The sequence below is a fragment of the Parasteatoda tepidariorum genome, chromosome 10, assembly GCF_043381705.1.
Source record: "Parasteatoda tepidariorum isolate YZ-2023 chromosome 10, CAS_Ptep_4.0, whole genome shotgun sequence".
Lineage (NCBI taxonomy): Eukaryota > Metazoa > Arthropoda > Arachnida > Araneae > Theridiidae > Parasteatoda > Parasteatoda tepidariorum.
Window position 1 is genome coordinate 45364340 of NC_092213.1, and position 22420 is coordinate 45386759.

Below are 22420 nucleotides of genomic sequence, written 5' to 3' on the forward strand. Positions count from 1 at the left end.
AACGAGTAATAGAAGCTGTTAAATCTGTAAACCTTGCAAACACTGACCCTCTAAGAGAAATTTACACACTTTGAATTGAAAAAAATTACTTATATATTTAAAACTCTGAAAGTTGGGCAACTGAACAATGTCTTCAAAGTAAAACTCTTTCTCACGTGCGTCCAATGTTTTTCTTAAGAGTTGGTAGGTCTAAAAATATACATATTGATTTTAAACGCCTTTTTTTTCAAAACTGCCAATTTTTTTTCTTCGATACCTTTTTTTTATCAAACTTTTGCTTAAACTGCAGTGAAAATTATTTATTTTCATTTGAAAAAATAGAAATCGTTGAAGTAATCGAGTAGTAAAAAGAAACCGTTCATGAAACTTTTAAAAAATGATTGTATAAAAAAGAAGACAAAACAACAATTTTTAAGTTTCAAAATTTATTACTTTTCGTTTGTATGGAAAGTACTGGGCAACTTATATTATATACATAATGTATATTTCGACTTTTATAGTTTTATTTTATACAAATATTATTAAAAAGCCTCAATACATAATACACTATAATTTTCAAATACTGGGTGTTTCGCAATCCTCACCCTTAATTTTCACTGATAGGAGTAAAAGTAAAATGATTGCGAAGTCATTAAAGGGTCCCCAATAAATATATTTGTGAAAGTAAAAACTAAAACCCTATCAAAATCTAAATTATTATAGAGGTCTATGGGACAAGTCATCGCAGTCTTTGAGGTAGTTATCAATTAATGTGTAATAAAAAGAGCATCAAATTGAAAAGAAAGAGGCATGACTATTAAGAAGAGCATTCTTTAATTTTCTTACTGTAAATAAGTATTCTCACTAAAAAAATTCTCACTTGAATATTGATTCTTAACCCCTATAGTATGCATTTTCAATAAATTTTTTCCATGAATTATTAAAATATATATTAAAGGTAGTAATTAAAGAAAAACCTGCATTATTAATTCCTCTTCTAGACCTTCGAAAAACAACCTTAATAGTCATGTTTTGGATATAGTTTTAAGTTAACCTAATTTATTGTTTCTATGTGTAAACCATAACACTTAACACTATGTGTAACCATAAACACTTAAATGATTAGCTGCACCGTTTTGCGAAAAAAGTAGAAACTGATCGTCACAATGATATTTTTTAGTTATTGATGCCATAAGTGAAGTGCAACTTTCACCAGTTCAAGATTTTGTGATTACCATCACTCCAGCGTCAGATGTTTTTACATCTCCAGCATCTTCCATAACTCATAAATCCACTGTTCATGTTCGCCAAGGTGAAATTGCTAAACTAGGACCACAATGGTTGACAACTGATGGACATGAAATGCCTGAAGATCAACTTGAAGTTGTTCTCATTAATGCTCCTCAACATGGCAATCTTGTTCAAATCACTGGTGGTACAAGAATTGAAATTGGAGAAGGTACATAGGTATTTTTTAAATACATCAGCTTTCTTTTCTTAAAAGCTATGATAAGTTGTTTTTTTTTTTTTTTTTTTTTTTTTTTTTTTTTTTTNTTTTTTTTTTTTTTTTTGTAAGCGAGCATTTTTATTTTTAACGTTATATCACTTTTCATACCTGGACCTCTTGATGTTTGAATATTTCGCCTCCGGACTTTTCAATCTCCATATGTTTCACCACAATTGGTAGTTATTAATTATCATAAATTAAGAACAATTACTACTTTAAATCATAAATTGGAGTTAATTTCCTCCCTTCTTTAATTGAGATAACAAATGGCTGTAATTACTGATATATCTACTAATCTTTAATTTTAGTTATAACTCTTAATAATTAATTAAAGATCTAACTAATTATCATAAGTTACAGTTAGTTAACTAACTTAACTAAATACATTTGTGAAACCCAAAAATTGAAAAAATAAATAAAATGACCAGTACCTAAAACATGAAACAGTGAAAGTGAGCGATTTGCAGCATTAAAAGTTTATTATCCCTTAATCACAACTTCTCAATAATATTAAGATCATTAATATTAAATGCTATAAAATTAATTAAGAAATTTCTAAAATAAATCCTTCCTTAAAATTTTTGTCTCATTTAAAAATAAAAGTTAAAAAACTGGAATATTCGAAGGATTGGAAAAATCAAAGCGTCAAAGAAAACTATCGAAATATAAAATTATTTCAGATTTCAAAAAAATAAAAAAAAATCCAAAATATTAGTTTAACATAATTATTCTATTCATACCTAAACAAATTGAAAACATGGGTTTTAGACACTGCAAAGGACTACTTTATTTGAGTTGGACTTGAAATTAAAAAATACATTTAGTCCCTTAGCACTTGATATGGGCTGAACTGATAAAATTTGGACTTGAAAGTAAAAAGGCTACGTTAACGACCTCTCATAACACTTAATCTGGCTGTCGCTGATGAAATTTAGTACTTGCTAATAAAAAACGGCTACATTAACAATTCAAACACTCAGATACGGGTTGGAATACATATAATTCTGGTCTTGGAAGCAAAAAAAGCTACATTAACATTCTTAACACTTGATATGAGCTGCCAATGATGAAATTTGGTAGATAAATATTTGAAAGTAAAAAAAGCAGCATAAACAACCTGTTATGGGCTGCCAATGATAAAATGTGGACTTGAAAGTAACTAAGGCTACAATTAATACCCCTAACTTTTAATACTGGCTACCTTTGATAAACTTCGTAATCGTAAGGCACTAATACTCAATACTAGCTATCATTGAAAAAACTTGGAACTTGGAAACCAAAAAGGCTGCCCTGCATCTTATGATTAAAAAATTTTAAGGAAAATAGTACTTAAATTATTTTTTCATGTCGAACAAATAATTTCTGGAGACTTATAGTGCATTTTTAAAAATGTCAGTAAAACGCAACTGAGGAAAGTAATCAGTAAAAAAAAAATTTCTTTGTTACACAATTTTTAAGGCAATGATTCCATTAATTTCTTGGAAATGTTTTGCAGAAGATGGTTTTGCATATTCATCTATTGTAAATGATATGTACTACGAACATGATGGTTCCAACAATATACACGACAATGCAGTATTCTCCATTATGGGTGGAAAGCAATCTACATTAAACAGTGTGATATTTGAAATTCGACTCAACGATGTAGAAAGTCCAGTAATCCTTGATTCCACGACACTCATGGGATCAATTGTTGAAGGTGCGTTTTTTTCTTAAAGTTTACACCCTTATTGCAATAATTAATTATTTGTATTTATATAAATATACATTTAAACTTATATACTTTGAAATAATTTTAAATTTGACCGATATATTCTTTTTCAGCATATTTCCTTACACTAATTCAAGTTATTACTAGAAAAAAAAATATCAGAATTTACGTTGTTATAATTTATAACTACATAATCAGATAAATTTACTAATTCAAATAAATTCGTCTAGTAGAATTTCAAAGCTTTGATTTTATGTTTTAAGAGAATATTATATGTTAATTTTGTTATCCAAATTAATATAAAACATAATTAATGAGCAAGTAGTTAAATGGTCTAATGGTAAATATTAAACTTATTTAATAATAACCTACTGTAATAACTGTAAAATAATGTAATAATTTATAAATATATAATTTTTACATTTTAAGCAGTTGTTGACCATAGGGCATTGTAATTATTTTAACAATTGTTAATTACAATCATCTCTCATTAGAACTACTTATTTATAAAGACGCAAATATTTTTTAAACATGGATCACAGAAACAGAAGCGTAACAAACAAGAAAAAAAATTTGCTAATTTATATGCATATGCACAAAGAATCAAGTGTTATTGTTTGGAGTTTTCATTATATTAACTGGTTAATTTGTAAACAAATTAACCATTCAAATAATAATCGGCTATTAAGGGAGAATAACGGTTTGTTCTAATTGCTAGAATTCAAAAAATATGTATTGCAGTGAAGAGTTAAAATGATTATTTTTGTTCATTGTTTATCAATTTTATGTTTAGAGCTCATTATAAATTTTTGTTGAGATAGAGTTTGGTTAACTATAGTACACGAAAAAAAATGCTGAAATAACCGTACAGTAGTGACATTTCTGGTTAGAAAAACCATAAATCTGCTTAATGAAAGCAAGTGTATTTAAACCATTCATTTGGAAATTTTTTCCGTTCACATGGTAACGGTTCATCAAAAATTGCAGTTTTCAAATTTATAGTTTTTATTACAACACATTTAGTAAAAAATGCAAAACTGAAAAATAAATTTAACCGAATAAATTGTATTTATGCCATGCTGCAAGCTATCATGATAAAATTACCAAGTTTTACCACATTTTCCAAATTTTATCACGTATTAAACCCCCATATTTTTCAATACATTTCAAGATCATATCAAATTTCAATATCAAAATCATAACCAAAACGTTTCGGTAAAAATTACCGAGATATTTAGTATTTCAATAGACCCAAAAACATGGTAAATTTTACCATATTCTTGCAGTTTTGACCTTACTTTTTTTTCAGTATTTAAATAGAATTTCAAAGCATAATAAACTGAAAAGAGGATTTATTTTATTAAATAAAGTTCTATCTAGGACTTGGTGTAAATTTGTTAAACTTTAAGTATTTATTATCATTTTCATAATAGATATTGTCATACTATTTTTATTTTGTTTAAGAGACTTGATGCTCACGTTTTTTCTTTCTTGTGAATATTCTAGGCAAATCGCTAAATATTTTGAGGCATCATTTGGCCTTTACGGACTTGGTGTCAGGAGATAAAGATATTATGTTCACATTGATAGCTTCGCCAAAACATGGAATACTGGAGAAAAAAGAAAATGGTCTTTATTACGCGTTAAATCCCAAAGATCAGTTTTCTCAACAAGATATCAATGAACAAATAATACGGTAAGTATTAACTTACAGTCACAAAATTAAATACCTGTAACACAAAAATTAAATACCTGTAAGTATTAACTTACAGGTATTTAATTTTTATTCTTAATTTTCGTTAATAAGAATTAACGATATGAGTTTATTAATACTTGGTTTTGAATGAACAATACAGATCGGGAATTATCTATGCTTTAGTGACGTAACAATATAATAAGCTAATTTTAAATAAATATACGTTTCATCTCTAAATTTTTAATTAAATTTGCTAGAGTTTCTTAAATATTTTTATCAAGTAAGCATAAATCTAAGCTTCAGAATTGCTCAAAGAGCTTTTTTTTAATAATACCCTTTTAAATTAAAAAAAAAAACTATTATATTTCACAGAGAAAAAAACTATGGTCAAATTAACATACTGTGTGGTAATGACAACTTTGTTTAAAAAATTCATAATTCTGGATAATGTGTAATACCAAAATATACAGTATTTAAACCATTCATTTGCTAATTTTTATTCGTATACCATTTGCGTACCACATTTTATTTTTTAATTTTAACAAAACCATTGTCAAAGCGTTTCGGTAAAAATTGTCGAGCTTTTTAGTGTTCACATAGAGCCAAAAATACGGTAAATTTTACTATATTCTGGTAGTTTTGACCATACTTTTTTCCCCTCAGTGCAAATACGAAACGTTAAACTGATAGGCAAGTAATCCTTCAAGTGCCTTCATTACCCTCAAAGTAAAATTTCTCAGTTTACTGTTTAACTCGGTTTATTATTGGTTCCTTGAACCATAATACTGTGAAAATTGACAGCAACTTTTATAAGATTTTAGATTGAAGCATGTTTCTGTTCAATTTCAACCAACTTTTGCTTCAACTTAATCTGCGCAATTTTAAATGATAAAATCAAAACTTTAAGAAACTGATATCGAATAGCCCTTACAAAATGACTTTTAAAAAATTCTAATTTTTTTAAATGGCAAAATACGGAAAAATTAAAATTAACATTTAAGGACCCAAAATTACGACGGCTCGCCTGTCTAACTAAGAAATGTTTTCCAGACTGCGACTATCATGTATGTATTTTGTGGGTTAAAAATCCAAATCTGTTGGGGGGAAAAAATTTATTTAGTAAGCATCGTTACAAATTTATAACAAGCATGTTTTCTACTTAGTTATTTTCGACATTAATATGACAATCAATTTACCTATAGATATACCGCAAGCACCGATATTGGCAATGACGTTGTAAGAGAGTTTGTGTATTTTGATGTTTCTGATGCAAGTGGTAATGTGCAAGCTAATCAAGTTTTGACTATTAAAGTGAAGCCGAAAAAGAAAGAACCACCTACTGTCAAAATAACAACTGATGTTCAGGTACATAACTTTTTTCCCCATAATTTCTTAATATTTTCAACTAAAAAAAGTTAATCGAAGCTTTTAACAAAGCACTTCTTAAGCGGTATAGCGCAATATTATAAAAAAGCAGTTTTCATGAAAATTTATGACTTTGGAATCTTTGATATTTTCAATTTCTAACACATCTTTTATTTTGCAAATTATTTAGTTTTTCCAATAAAAATATAAATTTTTAAGACTGTATCAGCAATGAGGACTATATACTCAATAATGAATCCATTTCGTTGAAATTGGGAAGTTTTATTTATAAGTGTTTTATTAGACTTGAATCGCTCTTTTTTTCATAACTAATTTTTAACAGTCAACAAATTGACCCTTTTTTGTTGTATTCTATAATTGACTTTTTAAAAAAAAATTATAATTATACTAATTTCCCGCGTAATTAGTTTATTATGAAACGAGATTTTTGGTATAAGATGATCTAGATTTAAGTAGGAGATTTAAGTTTGATTTTAAGCAGACATTATCATAGTCAACCATTTCGTTTAATTGAGTTTTAAACTACAAACTACGTGTGCTTATTAGTCGTAAGACAAAATTATTTTTAACATCGCATAACTAAGGGAATTTTTATGAATCTGGCTTAATATCGGGAACTTTCGTGAGACACTAAAAAGGATTGCATTTTAGCAAATAGGCAGCGTTTTTCCCAATTGCTGACTTTAATACATATTTTTTATATGAATTTATTAATAAATATATGAAGACCACTGAAGAAGAACAGTTTATTTCCATAAGAGTTGTGTGTGTGTGATTCGGAGAAAAAACGATTTTGAGAGCGGAAAGGAAGGACTTTTCAACAGTACGGCCCATCTTCACTATGTAATAACTTTCGGGCAAATCCGGTTTTTCACATTATTTATTTTTCAAAACTTAGTAATCCTCAAAATTCATCGTTATTTTTGCGAAGAATGGACACAAAACCTTCTTTCCTCTTGGTTTTCATTTATTACAGATGTCTGACGAATATTTTTTAAGGTCTAATTAAAATCATCAAATAAATCTTGATAGAATTAAATAAAAAGGTGGTTATAATTTACTTTTATTCGACAAATGTTAGGAAAAAACTGCAGAATTACAAAAAGGTTATCTGTAACGGCTGCGAAATTTCAATTGAAATATTAGTTAAGTCTAATCTCACTTCTACTTGATTATTACTTTGTTTAAATGATATAATAATAATTTCTATCTCATTCAGGTTAATGAAGGTGGAGAAGCTGTGATTGAACCTCATGTTATTACTGTATTTGATCCAGACTCTGCGCTTTCTGACCTTACTGTTGTACTAGATACACAACCTGATTATGGATTTATAGAAAACTCCAGACCAAGTTAGTGCATTTTCATAACAACAATTTTATTTATCCTCATTTTTATGTGCATTTATTTTATGGTAACATCAGAAAGTTTATTAAATATCGCTATGAATGTATGCAAATATACACATTCTGAAAAATTCCGTATCAAATTATGATGAAAGTGTGCCGGTATTTTTTAGCACCTGTCAGTTTGGCGTTTTGGGTCAAAGCTTAGGCCTGATTACTCCCCAAGGCTACTCTTTCTCTGATTCGGTTCTCTGCAATATGATGTCCCTTGTGGTTTCAAAACTTAAAACTTTTACTCGCTGTTGGGCGTTTGAGAAACATGATGCGGATGTATAGTGCGGCTTTCAAGAGAACTCCTCCAGACTCACGTCGTGGCAGGTACTATGGTTACGAGGAAAGGTCACTTCAAATAGGGGTGTGAGGTGAATAGTTTTGTCTTAATCTTAGCGTAGCTCGTCGTGAGTAAACCAATAGACACCTTCTTTCCTACATTTCACCCCCATTAGAAATGTGCTCTCGCTTGTTACCATAGCAGCAGACAGCCCCAGACTTTCAGTCCTGAGGAGTTCTCCTTAAAGCCGCGCTATAGAATACTTGCTATCATCACCTGCCGATCGATCCAAATTGTGTTAACGTATAGTGGGCATGCGCTAGTATTTTTCCCAATCTTCATTAAGAATGAATCTTAGATAACCATCAATAGCCCATTGTGTTAACGTATAGTGGGGCTAGTATTTTTCCCAATCTTCATTAAGAATGAATCTTAGATAACCATCAATAGCCCATTAGTGTATCTCTAGTGAGACGTTATAATAATCAAAGTAAATCATGAATTTTTTTGTCACAGTATGGCAGTAGTTAGTAAATTGTAAAAATTTTGAAGGTTCTATGTAACATTACTTACAAAAAATATAAGCGTAAAGATTCTCTATACTTTAAGAGCAGACTTATTTAGAATTCTTATATTTTACTGATCTTCTAGTTCCAGGTGCATGCATCTTAGTTATGATGAGGTGCATGAATCTTAGATAACCATCAATAGCCCATTAGTGTATCTCTAGTGCGACGTTATAATAATCAAAGTAAATCGTAAATTTTTTGATACAGTATGGCAGTAGTTATTTATATGAAAAATTTTGATGGCTCTATGTAACATTGCTCGCAAAAAAAATATATAAGCATAAAGATTCTCTATTCTTAAAGGACAGACTTGTGTAGAATTCTTATATTTTACTGATCTTCTAGTTCCAGGTGCGGAAAACTCGCTGGCTGGCATTCCAATATCATCTTTCCCATACATAGATTTAATAGAAGGATTCGTAAAATACATTCAGACTGCTCACCACGGCGTGGAACCAGAACGAGACTCAGTCTACATCCACATAAATGACGGATATCTATCATCATCATCTCATCTTCTAAATATCACCATAAAACCTATGAACGATGAAACACCCCATGTATTTACAGATTATGTCATTGTGGATTTCGGACGCTACACAAAAATCTCAAATTCTAGCTTCTCTGTGATCGATGTGGATACTAAACCAGATGATCTTGAAATTTCAATTCTAAATCCACCCCAACAAGGTAATGCTTATTTTAGTCTGAAATCATTATATAGAACTCATTTCAAATCTGACCATCACCTCCGAACCGCATTGTGCTAGTAGGCTGCTGAGAATACTTAAAATTAGTTTATTGTTAGGCCAAAATTTTTTTCGAAATTCGTATAAGAAAAATGTTTTTTTTTTCAATATTTATATTGCATCCTATTTATATATTTATATCAAGTGCTTGACAAGAATGCTCGAAAAATCAATTTTAGTCTTAATTGAAATAAGTTTTAAGATATATACTTGTTGGGAAAGTTTAATTTGTCTTATCTTTGCTCGCTTTCCTGTAATAGATAGCTAAGGCGCAAATCAGCTCACTTTCTAAATAATCTGAGCAACCTATTAGTATAACGAAATGAGGAGGCTGCGTTATACTTATTAAAATACATACGCGATACTTATTATGCATACTGCTAAAAAACGGTGTATATTAAATTATATATTTACCACACACCATGCAGCATCAAACACTTGAGTAGATTTACTGATTTATATTGATTGCTTTAAAGAAATGCAGGGATATTAAAAAGATGTATTTCTTAACGTCAGAGCATTTCGAAAATATGACGAAAGCAAATATTTCTCATCAAACAGCATTTCTGCAACAACCTTTTTTTTCGTTTCCATTTATTATTGTTAGATTTTCGTCCTCAGTTTCTATTATAATTTTTTTAAAGTTTTTTAGTTTTTTTTATTTATTTTATTTCATTTATTTATCTTATTTTATGTATATATTTTATCTCTACTTTATTTTATTAATTTCATTTCATTTATATATATTATCTATACTTAACTTTACTTATTTTATTTATTTATTAAAATTTCTTAAAATAGTTTTTAAAAGGTACCTATTTTATTTAAACAATATATTTTAAGCCATATTTTGTTAAAGTTAGAAAATAGACATTAATGTATTTTTTTATCGGAAATGTTGGTTCAAAAAGCGTACAATACTTAAGTTCTTCCGGAAAATTGTGGAAGTCTCAAATTCAAAATTCTCAACAATTTATATAAGTAATATCAATAATTTATATAATATTAATAAATTATTTTAGTCTCAAATTATATAGTATCAATAATTCTCTATCAGTTTTAAAATTAGTGTTTGTTTTTTTGTTTTTTTTGCTCATAATATTTCATAAAATAATCATAGTTTCTGCATGATCCTCAAATCATTTTGATAAAATCAATGAATGATTTTTTAATGTTTTCGAAAAAGAATTTCACGACATTCTTCGACGTCTTCGTTTTAAAAATGACTTCTTTAGGTTCTGTTAAGACATTGAATCAATCATCACATCTTCTGAGTCAAGCTACAACATTGCATAAGGGAGATGTATTTAGTTTCCTCGTGAGTATTGCTATAATTTATGTTTTTAAAACTTGATATTTCTTGCATTTTATTTCTATGTGTACTTTCTTACCTATTGATTTTTGCATCTTTTGTTAAAGTAATAAAATGACATGAAATAATGTAAAACATTAAATTTATATATCAGCTAGCTTCGCATTTATGTTATACAAAAAAAAAATTTTATTTAAAAAAAAAACTACGAACTACAACAGCTAGTTTATGTCATGGTTTTCATTGAGATCAAGACTCCATACTTTCAAAAGCAACATCATGATATTAAAAATGTGTGCATCTTTGCTCATCAGCCACTTTTACTTAACAATCGAATTGGTACAAAGTAGCCTTCAAGCCGCAACCGGGGATAAAACCCCTGTCTTTCACAATGATAGCTCAGTGCCCTAACCACCTTACCAATTCAGATCATGAGTTCAATATTATACTATAAAATGTGTCCAAAACTTTTTGACTTGCTTATCAAAACTTTTATAGTCTCATAGAGCAAGCATTATTGGCAAAAAACTAAGCTGATGATATGTATTTTTCTCAACTATATTTAAATAAAAAATTTCCTTATTCAAATAAGACGGCTTCGTAAATATTTTCTTCTATCTACTGGTTGAAATAACTCCCTGTTATAATTATTCATTGCTTAACGTGATTTACTAAACTACTGAAAACTTCGTCAGAATTTCAATCTTTATATTAAATATCAGTTCATTACTTCACTTTCAAAACGATAAGTAATTTCTTTTCAATTGAATATCCATGTACTACTTATCTTTTACGATAACAAGTAATAATTTCGTATATTCTTTTTAATTCAAGTCATTTAACATAATTTTTCATTATATTTTAGGATATTATGAACGAATTGCTTTTCTATGAACACAGTGGAAAGAAGCCAGTGCAGAATGACACGCTTACTTTTTCAGTCAGTGACGGACACCATACTATCGTGTCTGATATACATGTACTAGTATTTGAAACAGATAAAGAAACACCTTTCATTCTTAGAAATTTAGGAGTAGAATTAATCCCTGGTAATTTATTTATTTGAAGAATATTATTAATTTTAAATGAATTTCTGAATCTTATCCGTACATTTAATTTTAAAAAATCAAAATGCAGAAAAATTTGAATATTAAGAAATACGTCCTTTAGAAAATTTCACTCATAGCTTGTATTCACCAATTACTACAGAATATGAAATAAAATTCATTTTGTTAATAATATTGATTTCTCATTCTCACAGATGGTGCTCTGCTCAGTGATCTATTATTAATTAATATTCAGAATCAATTTAGACACTGTAACGTTAACATTATTCTTCGTTAATGCTATTAAATATACTTTCTGTTTTGTTATTTTTTGCTATAACTTATGCAACTTACTCGAACTTTACGAATGAATGAATAATCATTGTATCCGAGACTATCGTATTTCACACGTGTGATTGTAAAAAGATTAAACTCAGATGTTTTCAAGGTGCTTCCCAAATGTTTTTCTATCCAGAAAGTAAATATATTACTTTAAAGTTGTTTTGGTTATAGGTATATAGAAAGTTATATATATCGAAGTTTTGATGTTAGTTTATATAAAATATTTATGGGATGATTTTTTCACGAATATTTATAAGAACATAAATTATAATCAATCTATTAAATTAAATTTCGTGTTTGAAGATAAATAGTATAAAATTTAGACTTACCTATTTCGAAGACTTTTTATATTCGTGGAAATAAGCTTATAAAGTTGTCCAATCCAGAGTCTGAACTATATCATTGAGTGGAATAAATAAATCAAATGTCATAATTTTGCAGTTGTGAATGGCAACTAGCTGTCTGTGTTATTCCTATTGGATGATAAGTATTCCAATCCCTATAGAAACCTATTCCTATTGATTGCTATCCAACTGATTGATCATTTATGGATTGCCAGCGGACAGGTAAAGTGACCTCAGCTAAGGCAGCTCTATTCATCACCTGAGAAGCAGTAATGTTTAGGCAAACAGTTACTTTTTATCAAAAACGTTTTCATATACTAAAGTTCATTTTTTTTTCTAAATAAAATTTATATTAAAATAGATTTAAAGTGCATTTTTATTTATCGAACTTCTTTCTAATGCTTCATACTAAACATTGAACTTCAAATTTTAAGTTTTCCCTTTAATATAAATAGTCGCGATGTTTTGCGTCTTTAAAGTTTTTTTGAGCTCCATATTATATTAAATTAAAGTTTAAAAAATATTAAATAAATTTGCTGGTTATTAGATAAATGATATTCTCTGAACAACATTCGAGAAAGTTTCTCTACAAAAACGTATGCTAATCGTTAATTAATTTCTTATTTTTTCTAAACATGTCTTATTTCCTTCTTTTAGGAAATTCAACGGTTATTAATAATAACACTCTTAGTGCATCTGATATCGATAGTCCAGATAACCTTCTTCTATTTTCTTTGACCTCGGACCCACTATTTGGTCAGCTTTTTTTGACAACAAATGGAGAGGTGAAGCAGTTGTCATCTAAAGGAAAAAATACTTTTTCCCAGGAAGACATTAATTTGGGAAATCTTAAATATCATCACAATGCAAATGGATCAACAGGAGTTCATCATTTCCGGTTTAATATTCGTGATCCTGCGAACAATACACTTTTGAACCAAATGTTTTTCATTACGGTTTCTGGTGAGTATGCAAATTTATTTGTTTCAAAATAAACAAAAATTATTTTGAAAAGATTTTTTTTCGCAGAATTAAAAATGCTTCTCCAATCAATATATTAATAAACATAGATATATTTCCTTATATTTGTTATTAATGGCACTATTTTTAAATAATTTATAACTTTTATAAATAAATATTGTTGTTGTTGTCGTCGTTGGCCATTAAGGCAGAGAGGGTGTGATTTTTTGTTGTTTTCCAGTGGCGCCATCTAATATATATTAATAATACATACTAATAATTTTATTAAATTATACTTAATTTCAACAAGACATATTTGTTTCATAGAAAACTATCTCGTTTAAATACTCTTTATGAATTTCTATGCCACATGCTCAATAGTTTGCAAAAAAAGAAAAGAAAAAAGAAATACCCTGAATAAGTTTTGATTTCATCATTGGATTTTCCTTCACTAGGACTCATGCTTAACGGTTCAAATATATTAATTAATTAATGTAGACGATATTTTAAGTTGAAGACTTTTATTCAAAGTATTCTAATTTCTCGTTCTCAAAACATTAAGGGTAGCCGCAATGTTGGAAATATGGTCCCAATAGTTCGGTCAGGAGAGTGTTCCAATTTTTAGACCCCTTAATGTTAACTTTAGTTTCTGCGTATTTCGCCATGTCTCAAGTTTTTGAACAAAACGAAACATTTTCGTGCACAATAATAAGTTTAGTTTATCCAAAGGCAATTACTGACTTGCAAAAATTGATTTTTGATAATTATTTATTATTTTATTTAATGATAATCTAAAACATTTGTAATTGAATGGCATATAAATTTTAAAGAATTCAATTTTATGAGGCAACATATGAAATTTAACATAATCTGTCGAATAGTTTCTGAGAAATCAAAATTTAAATATCTAACTTTTTTAAAATTTCAATTTCTCAAATTTCTCAGGAAATATATAACTGGGTTAATTCAAATTTTATATTTTGTAATATAAAATTTCTTTCTTGAAATGATATAAAAACCTGACCTAACTATTAGAACCATATTTCCTAGACTACAGCTACCCCCCACCCCTGTATTTCGTAGGTAAGGAAGCCAAATCTGTTGAATAAAAGGTATGTTTATTCAGAAAAGGTACGTTTATATGTTTGATTTCGTAACTTAAAATACCGCCTGCTCTAGTCATAAGGATAATTAAGATCACCTTCTCAAACCATTAAGATTGAGTCTTAATACGTGAAAGCTATTCGTTAACAAGACGTTATTTCAGGTAGTTCATTTTTTATTTATTTATTTATTTTGCACTATACTCTAAAATTCTATGTGCAGAATATCATGTTTTTAAACCCGAAAAATTGAGGGTTTTTAATTTCTCATTCATGTTTTACTACTCATTTCTTCAATAACTCATAAACAACAGTCTGTGAATATGCGTAATCCTTGTTCTTTTCTCTTTAGATGATATTTTTCCACCTATCATCACTCGAAACACAGGACTCGAAGTCTTAGAACACCAAAGCAGTTGCATTACACACAATAACTTAACAGCCACTGATGAGCATCAGAAAAACTTGGACCTGATTTTTACTCTAACTTCAGTACCTTCCTATGGGTACTTGGAAAACAAGAAAACAAATGAAATGTCAATAACAGATTTTAAGCTAAGTGACCTTAAACTAGGAATCATATGCTACGTTCACACAAAAAATACCTCAGATTCTTTGGATCATTTTAGCTTTACAATCAGTGATGGTAAAAACTGGGCAAGTATTTTATTACCAAATTTTAATTTACTTATATCGTGTCTGTTTGTTTGTGAGGAACTATCCTGCATTCAAAATTTCGACCATTTTTTCATAAACTAAAGTGCTTTAATTTTATCAATATGCATATTTTAATGAAATAAAGCAAGTTTCAAACACATTCTGACAATTGTGAGCAAACTTTTTTAACTTTTTTAGGCACAACTAACAAACACAAAAATAAAATAAAATAAATATTGAAATTTTAAAAAAGATTATGTAAACCACTTTTTTCAAATAGGCTCAAAATAAGATTTTTAATTGTCACACCTAAAACAAAAAGCGTGGACCCTTTATTATTACGCAAGAACTTCACTGTACCATTAACTTGAGAACTTTAAATGTACACCGCATCTTTTTTTTTTAAGTGTATGAACCATCTTTTAATATAGGTGTGGCAAAAATAAAATTGTTTCATTTTTTAGTCAATTATTTTTTGAATTACGTGACTTTCAATTTTTTTTAAAAATTCTTTTAGCTGAAGTTATAAACACGCATTCTAATAATGTATAATTCTCTTAACTCAATTTTTTATTAATTTTTTTCGACATCTACTACAGGCTCATCACAATTTTTACATATCAATCATTTATAAATCAAACATTCCTATTCTGAAAATAAAGCCACTGTACGTCAAGGAAGGATCAGTTAAAGTCATTTCGGAGTTTGAGTTGGACATCGTGAATAAAGATACACAAGTATGTTTCAAAATGTTTTCAACTTTTATTAATATGATTCTTGTATATCATAATTGAACAAGGAAAAATAAATTGAAATCATGTACTAGCTGTAGTTATTTTAATAAGTGCTGATACCTTATTTAAAATTTTTTTTTAGGACGAAGATATCATTTTTCGCGTGGTAGAACCCCCAAAATATGGCTTTGTCCGAAACTCTGAAGGTTTTGAAGTCGATTCTTTTTCTGTTGCTGATTTGAAGCAGGGGAAGATATTTTATCAAAGTGGCGGATCAGATGTAGAAGTAGATGAGTTAACTTTCACAGTTTCTGATAATTCAAATAAGGGTTATATTTTTACATCAGGAAAAGGCAACATAACATCAAATTCACCACTCGTAAGTTCTTTATGCAAACAATATGATATCGAAAAAATTTCATGTTAATATTTTCGGACTTAAAATATTTTCTTTATTGCAGATATTCCCTATTAATATTATACAAGTTGACGATGTTGTTCCAGTTTTGGTAAGGAATAAAGCATCAAAATTTCTAGGAAAAAACGGCACAAAAGTAAGTAATAAAAATATTACAGTTAATGGTCGTTGATGTCATGAGAGTTAGGTTCAATATGATATAATGATGCCTTTTACATAACTAATATCTTCTTTATATTTTTATTGCTTGGCAGTTAAAATATATATTGAGCAACTGATAAATATATTATTCCTAATAAATGCATACTTATGCATATTACTGATATTGAATCAATTGTGGAATGAATCAATTAAAAACTAAGGTTAAAAAAAGCAGCTGTGTAACCACATTCAATCAAAAACATAGTTTTATAAAACTTGACATTCATTAAATATAATATTCTATCCAAATTTCTTTACTAAATTAAATATAAATTAACAGACAACTTAAAAAGAAACATCGTACTTTATATTAAAAAAAGAAAGCGATATTGAATCAAAACAACGAAAAATCATGAAGGAAATTTCACTATTAATGAGTATTGCTTGGAATTCATTAAATATAATATTTTATCCAAATCTCTTTACTAAATTAAATATAAATTAGCAGACAATTTAAAAAGAAACATCATATTTTATAATTAAAAAAAGAAAGCGATATTGAATCAAAACAACGAAAAATCATGAAGGAAAGTTCAACATTAATGAGTATTACACTATTAATGAGCATTACACTATTCTTGTGCAAGTCAAGTTCCTTGTAAATTTGCCAAATTTAAGCATTAATCACTCCATTTAAATATTTTTTCATTGTCACCAAATTATTTTTTTAAATAATTAATTTTCATTTTTCTCAGCTTATACTTAATAAAAACAGTCGAAACTTTAGATTGCACTTTAGAAAAATTCGTAGATTAATGTAATAAAAAAAGTTTATGGCTCATAATTCAAAATTTTCTCGTCCAGTATTAAATTAAATTATAAAAAATGATAAGTAATTATTGAAAATTAATTTTTGCAGGAAATTATCTTTAGGTAAACGAGTTTCATAAGTGAGTGCAATTTTTTTAAAGAAAGAATTCGCGATTAGTTTTAAAGATATGACCAAAAAAGCAAAAAGTTAAATTAACATTAAAGGGGCCAAACTCTTTAACGCTCTCCTGACTAATCTATTAGAACCACAATTTCCAGATTCCACCCCCCCCCCTCTATTTTGAAGGTCAGAATCTAAAAATGTAGAAAAAATATATGTTTATTCAGAGAAAGTGGGCTTTTGTGCCTGATTTCTTAACTTAATTTATATTCAGTGATAATTAATAAGCATATTTGTAGTCACCCCCAGAAACCATAAAGATTGACTCTTAGTATGTGAAAATCTGATTATTAGAACGAAAGTTATTCAGGATGATATATTTTTTGTTTTGCACACTGTACACGTATTTATTATCACGATGTGTTGCTATGAAACATTATTATTTCCTGATAAATTGCCATATTTTGATAAAATAATTAATTTATAATAAATTTAGACTGCATTTAGTAAATTTCATATAACAATCATTAATTAGACTAACGATATTTACCATATTTCATGGATAAAGATAAAATGTGATAAAACTAATTATGTTTTCATAAAATTTCATCTGTTGAAAATAGTTACTTAGATAAATTGCTGAGAGTGATGAAATAAAAATTAGTCATAAGAAATAAAATTAATAAACATTTTATTAAAACGGACACATTAAGAAATAAGACTTTAAACGTTACATTAAATCAACACTTTTAATATTATATTTTATGAATTACTGATTTATTTTATTTTTAGGTGTGGAGTTTAATTACAAATGATAACATTCTTGTTAAAGATTCAGATACAAGTACAGAGGATATCATATTTCGCATTACACTACAACCCCAGTTTGGTTACCTGCAACTTTCTACGAAGGAAGGACAGAAGATAACTCAATTCACACAAAGTAATGAACTAACTTTTAAAGAAATTTACCACAAAATTAATCACAAATATGTGGTCTACTTTTCCTAATTTCAACTTTGTAATGTTTTTTGGGAAAAGGGGGTGATATTTTAAATTCACATATTCATATTATATAAAATAAATACAGAGTGAAAATAACTGAAATAAAGATATATCACATATATTATATGATATACTGTTGAAATTGGTATCAAAGACTTAATCCAGATATCTTGTTGATGATTATGGTGGATATATTAAATAATAAACTATTTAAGGGGAAAAAATTTTAAATTAATATTTTGTTACGAGGGAATTTTAAATAATTAAAGGCAATAAAATAAAGTTTTACAAAAATTCTTAGTCTCTTCTAGTTAATACTAGATTTTTTTAAGTGGTTGCTAAGTAAAGATTCTGCCTCAGAAGAGATATACTCTAATATCGTAGAGTGACCCATTAATAAAAGTTAGGCATAAAATATTTTATTTTTAATTAAATATTGTATTCTTTAATTAAATATTTTATTTTTGATTAACTAAATTATTTTTAGGAGATATAAATGAATATAAAGTACTATACATTCTAAAAGACGATAATTATAAGTCAACGAAGGATGAATTCATATTTTCATTTGAAGATACCAAACCCAATAAAGTTTTCAATAACTTATTTACTCTGGAGTGGTCTCGTGTTTCATTCAAAATTTCATCTTTTAACGTCTCAGAAGTTGATGGTTTTCTGGAATTGCCTGTAAAATGTTTAGGATATTGCTGGGTGAGTTCATTCATTTTTAGTGCTAAAATTTTTACAGGGAAAAGTTTGTTTTTTTATAATCTAATTTTTTTTTCTGTTTTCTTTATAGGATACTTTAGCATTATGCAAAATCAAGGACAACTTGGCGAAGAGAGATAAAGATATTCTAATACACGTCTCAAATGAAGTATTTCGTTTTAATTATCATAAGCATGCAGAGTGAAACACACTGACCACCCTTCATGCTTATATTTAGAATCTTTGTCAAAAAGTTTAAATGTCAGCTAATATTTAAGATAGGAATAACTACAGAGAAAAACGGTGCAAAATACATGAAATCAGATTAATAGATTAATTGTTAGAAAAAACAAAGGAGTTGAAAAGTGATAACTTGAAACAACTCCAAATTTCATCAGGTAACTAAACTGGTTTTGTTTTTTTACATTCCATTTCCATTCCAGTGATTTGACAGATTTCGAAAAAAGATTTTATTTTTTCCTCACTTGCATATTAAGTTGCAACCACTAAATATTCTTTTTAAATTTCCTTTGTGACAAGGATTCTAAATAGACATATTAAGGGTAGTCAATATGAAACAGGTTGAATAATTATGTTTTTGTTTACTTTTTATACTATACAATGTAAAAACTTTTAGTATAAAAATGAAATCCATTAATCTTCTTAACCAACTTGCGCTTAAAAAGATGCATGTTGGCCCAAAAATAAAAATCTACCACAATTTTTTTAAAAATATTTTTATGCATTCTCTTTAACGATGATTTAAAAATAAACAATTTTACCCTTTTGTGTTTAACAGTGTCTCCTTTGTTCTTTTTTTATGTTAGCCAAGTTTTCCTGTAATTGTCAAGATTGCTAAATGGATCACGTTCAGGCTGAACGCATAAGACAAAGACAATAGTTTCCTAAGTTATTTTTTCTATATATATATGTGTGTGTATATATATATATATATATATATACATAATTAAAATTTACACTTGTTTCAATTAGATTATTTATTAAAATTTAGATTTTTGCCAAATTACATCAATAAGTTAGCATAAATTAACCAAATTTGCAATACTTTTTAGGTTTACTTCGACGTAAGCAATAGCACAAAAAATTGCGTTTTTAAATTGGTCGATGACACTAACTTTGATGGTCTAAGGGAGTACACGATCGAATTACAGAGTTCTTCTTTAGTTGGCGAAATCAATGAGGCTGTGATTCAAGTTAATGATAAAGAAGACGGTAGGTATATACATTAAATATTTCACAATTAGTTTCCTGGTTCGTTTTTTGATTTTTTTCTATAGAAATTTTTAAACTTTTTTTCTTAACATTTGATTATAAAATTTAAATGTGAGAAAATTAGTTCGTTAACTATTTAGATATTGCAAAATGAACTTGGCGTTTTCATTTGTTAATATTTTAAATAATAATTACATTTTAATCATGATTTGAATATTCTGCTCTTGTGAATAAAAAAATTTAGCAATGTTTAATTTTTTTTATTATTGTATGGAAATCAGTCAGTCCTGAGTGATACGCAGGTGTTCTGTTATTCTGCTCTTAATATATGATTTTAAAATCATTGTCAAAAATTAAGACTCAAAAACCTGCATAATCGATATTTCAAATAATTGTATTAGATAGGGGGACAAAACGTAAATAAAAATTGAACATTAAACTGAATTGATTGTTACATTATCGAAGTCAGTCAGTTCAATAAAGGGGTTAAAATCATCAAGCTTAAGATTGTTTGCTGCTGAAACCATCCTTTTAGATTTATCCAAAAGTAAATTAGTTTCTGCTTCTTTTAGTAAATCTCATGCACCCATTTACCTCGACTTTATATATTAACAGCAGTAATTGCAAACCGGTCTGCTTAGTTTGAAAAATATATTCACTTAAAATTCATCAATTTATATTACGTAAAAAAAGTAATATTTTTTAGCTTGCCTGCTTAATAAACTTACTATTTTTCCAAACTTTAGTCTACTTTTTTATTATTATTATTAATCTGTAAATATAAATTATTTCGTGTTTACATTTAAAATCTTAAAATATATCAAGGGGTTCGTTGCTAAGTATAAATCAGTAAGTGTGCATCTTACTAAAACTACTTATTTATTAAAACTAGACGATGCTTTCCAAATCAATTCCCGAAAAAAAAATTGTTAGTTCAAATACATAATATACATACTGCATACTTTAAATACATTCATATTCGACAAAATTCTTAATTATGTGCGCATGCTATTTTAGTTTCATTTCTCTGTATGTACAGAGTGATAAAACCCTTAACGAACATATTTCATAAAACCCATACATTTTTAATGACAAATGTATGCTAAAACACGCTTTACAACCTCTGGATAACTTTTTTCATGTGTAGCAGTGTACTTTTTATAAAATAAATTCGAATATTTTGGTGCTTTAAACAAGCATAAATAACTACGGAAATATTTTGCGATATAAATTTTAACAATACTAGTTTAAATAAATAATGCTGTGTTCATAATGGTGTAAAAATATCGCAATATGCAAGCCAAATGCAAAATATAGAACTAATTTATTAATTACTTCTATACTTTCTTCATAATTTTGTTTTCTAGAACCTTCTTTGAGTTTTAAAGATGCTGTGTTTAAAGTTAATGAAAGTGAGCTTCAACTTCATGTTCCAGTTCAACGCAAAGGTAATGAATAAATTAATTATTTATTTATGTATGTATGTCAAATCTTAATGCTATTCAAGCATAAATATCATTGCAAAAACTATTCTTTCAAAATACTTGAAAGCTGCATACGCAAAAAAAATATCATTGCTTATTGTTTTGTAATTTTATGAGTTATGGATAGTATAATAAATTAATATTAAATTATTTCTTGCTAAATTGTAAATAAGAATGCAAATTTCTTTCAGCATTTTAAAATAATGGTAAAAACCAACCACAAAAAACACTAATAATGACCAAGCTATATATTTAAATATAAATATCAATGTATATACTATTATTTCAGGTGACCTTAGACAAGAAATCAGTTTAATGTGTGTTACATCGGACATCACTGCTAGAGGAAACACTGAAGATGGGCTAGGATCAGGATCAGATTATATCAGTCGTTTCTCTAATTACAAATCTTTTATAACTTTCCCTGCTGGAATAACCACAGTTGATTGCATAGTAGAGGTTGCGTTTTATGATTATGGTTTTATATCATGTTATATTTAATTGTATTTATTTAACGGTCAGACCTTAAGTATGGTTATTAATTCTGATAAAACGATATACAACAAAAATAAATTTTTTTTTTCGGAATAAACGTACCTTTCCCTAACGAATCTCAAGACATAACAGTCGCGATCGAGATAATATTCTTAGTATTGTTTAGTCTGGGGGAGAGTCATTAATTTGAGCTCCAAATATTAATTATACTTGAGCATTTCGCCAAATCTCTG

General features: G+C 27.8%; 1 protein-coding gene across 1 annotated transcript in view; it reads left to right on the forward strand.

Moving 5' to 3' along the window:
* The window catches only part of LOC107444379 (extracellular matrix organizing protein FRAS1), a 90356-nt gene that overhangs the window by 42332 nt on the left and 25604 nt on the right, over positions 1 to 22420 (forward strand). The window contains exons 29-47 of the mRNA XM_071187135.1: positions 1160 to 1438; positions 2982 to 3185; positions 4704 to 4893; positions 6096 to 6258; positions 7499 to 7631; positions 8871 to 9215; positions 10510 to 10592; positions 11452 to 11635; positions 12976 to 13281; positions 14734 to 15038; positions 15638 to 15775; positions 15915 to 16151; positions 16234 to 16326; positions 18055 to 18205; positions 18755 to 18978; positions 19067 to 19144; positions 20049 to 20208; positions 21576 to 21656; positions 21982 to 22151. Coding sequence (XP_071043236.1) covers positions 1160 to 1438; positions 2982 to 3185; positions 4704 to 4893; positions 6096 to 6258; positions 7499 to 7631; positions 8871 to 9215; positions 10510 to 10592; positions 11452 to 11635; positions 12976 to 13281; positions 14734 to 15038; positions 15638 to 15775; positions 15915 to 16151; positions 16234 to 16326; positions 18055 to 18205; positions 18755 to 18978; positions 19067 to 19144; positions 20049 to 20208; positions 21576 to 21656; positions 21982 to 22151 — 3524 coding nt within the window. The remainder of the gene's footprint in view (positions 1 to 1159; positions 1439 to 2981; positions 3186 to 4703; positions 4894 to 6095; positions 6259 to 7498; positions 7632 to 8870; positions 9216 to 10509; positions 10593 to 11451; positions 11636 to 12975; positions 13282 to 14733; positions 15039 to 15637; positions 15776 to 15914; positions 16152 to 16233; positions 16327 to 18054; positions 18206 to 18754; positions 18979 to 19066; positions 19145 to 20048; positions 20209 to 21575; positions 21657 to 21981; positions 22152 to 22420) is intronic.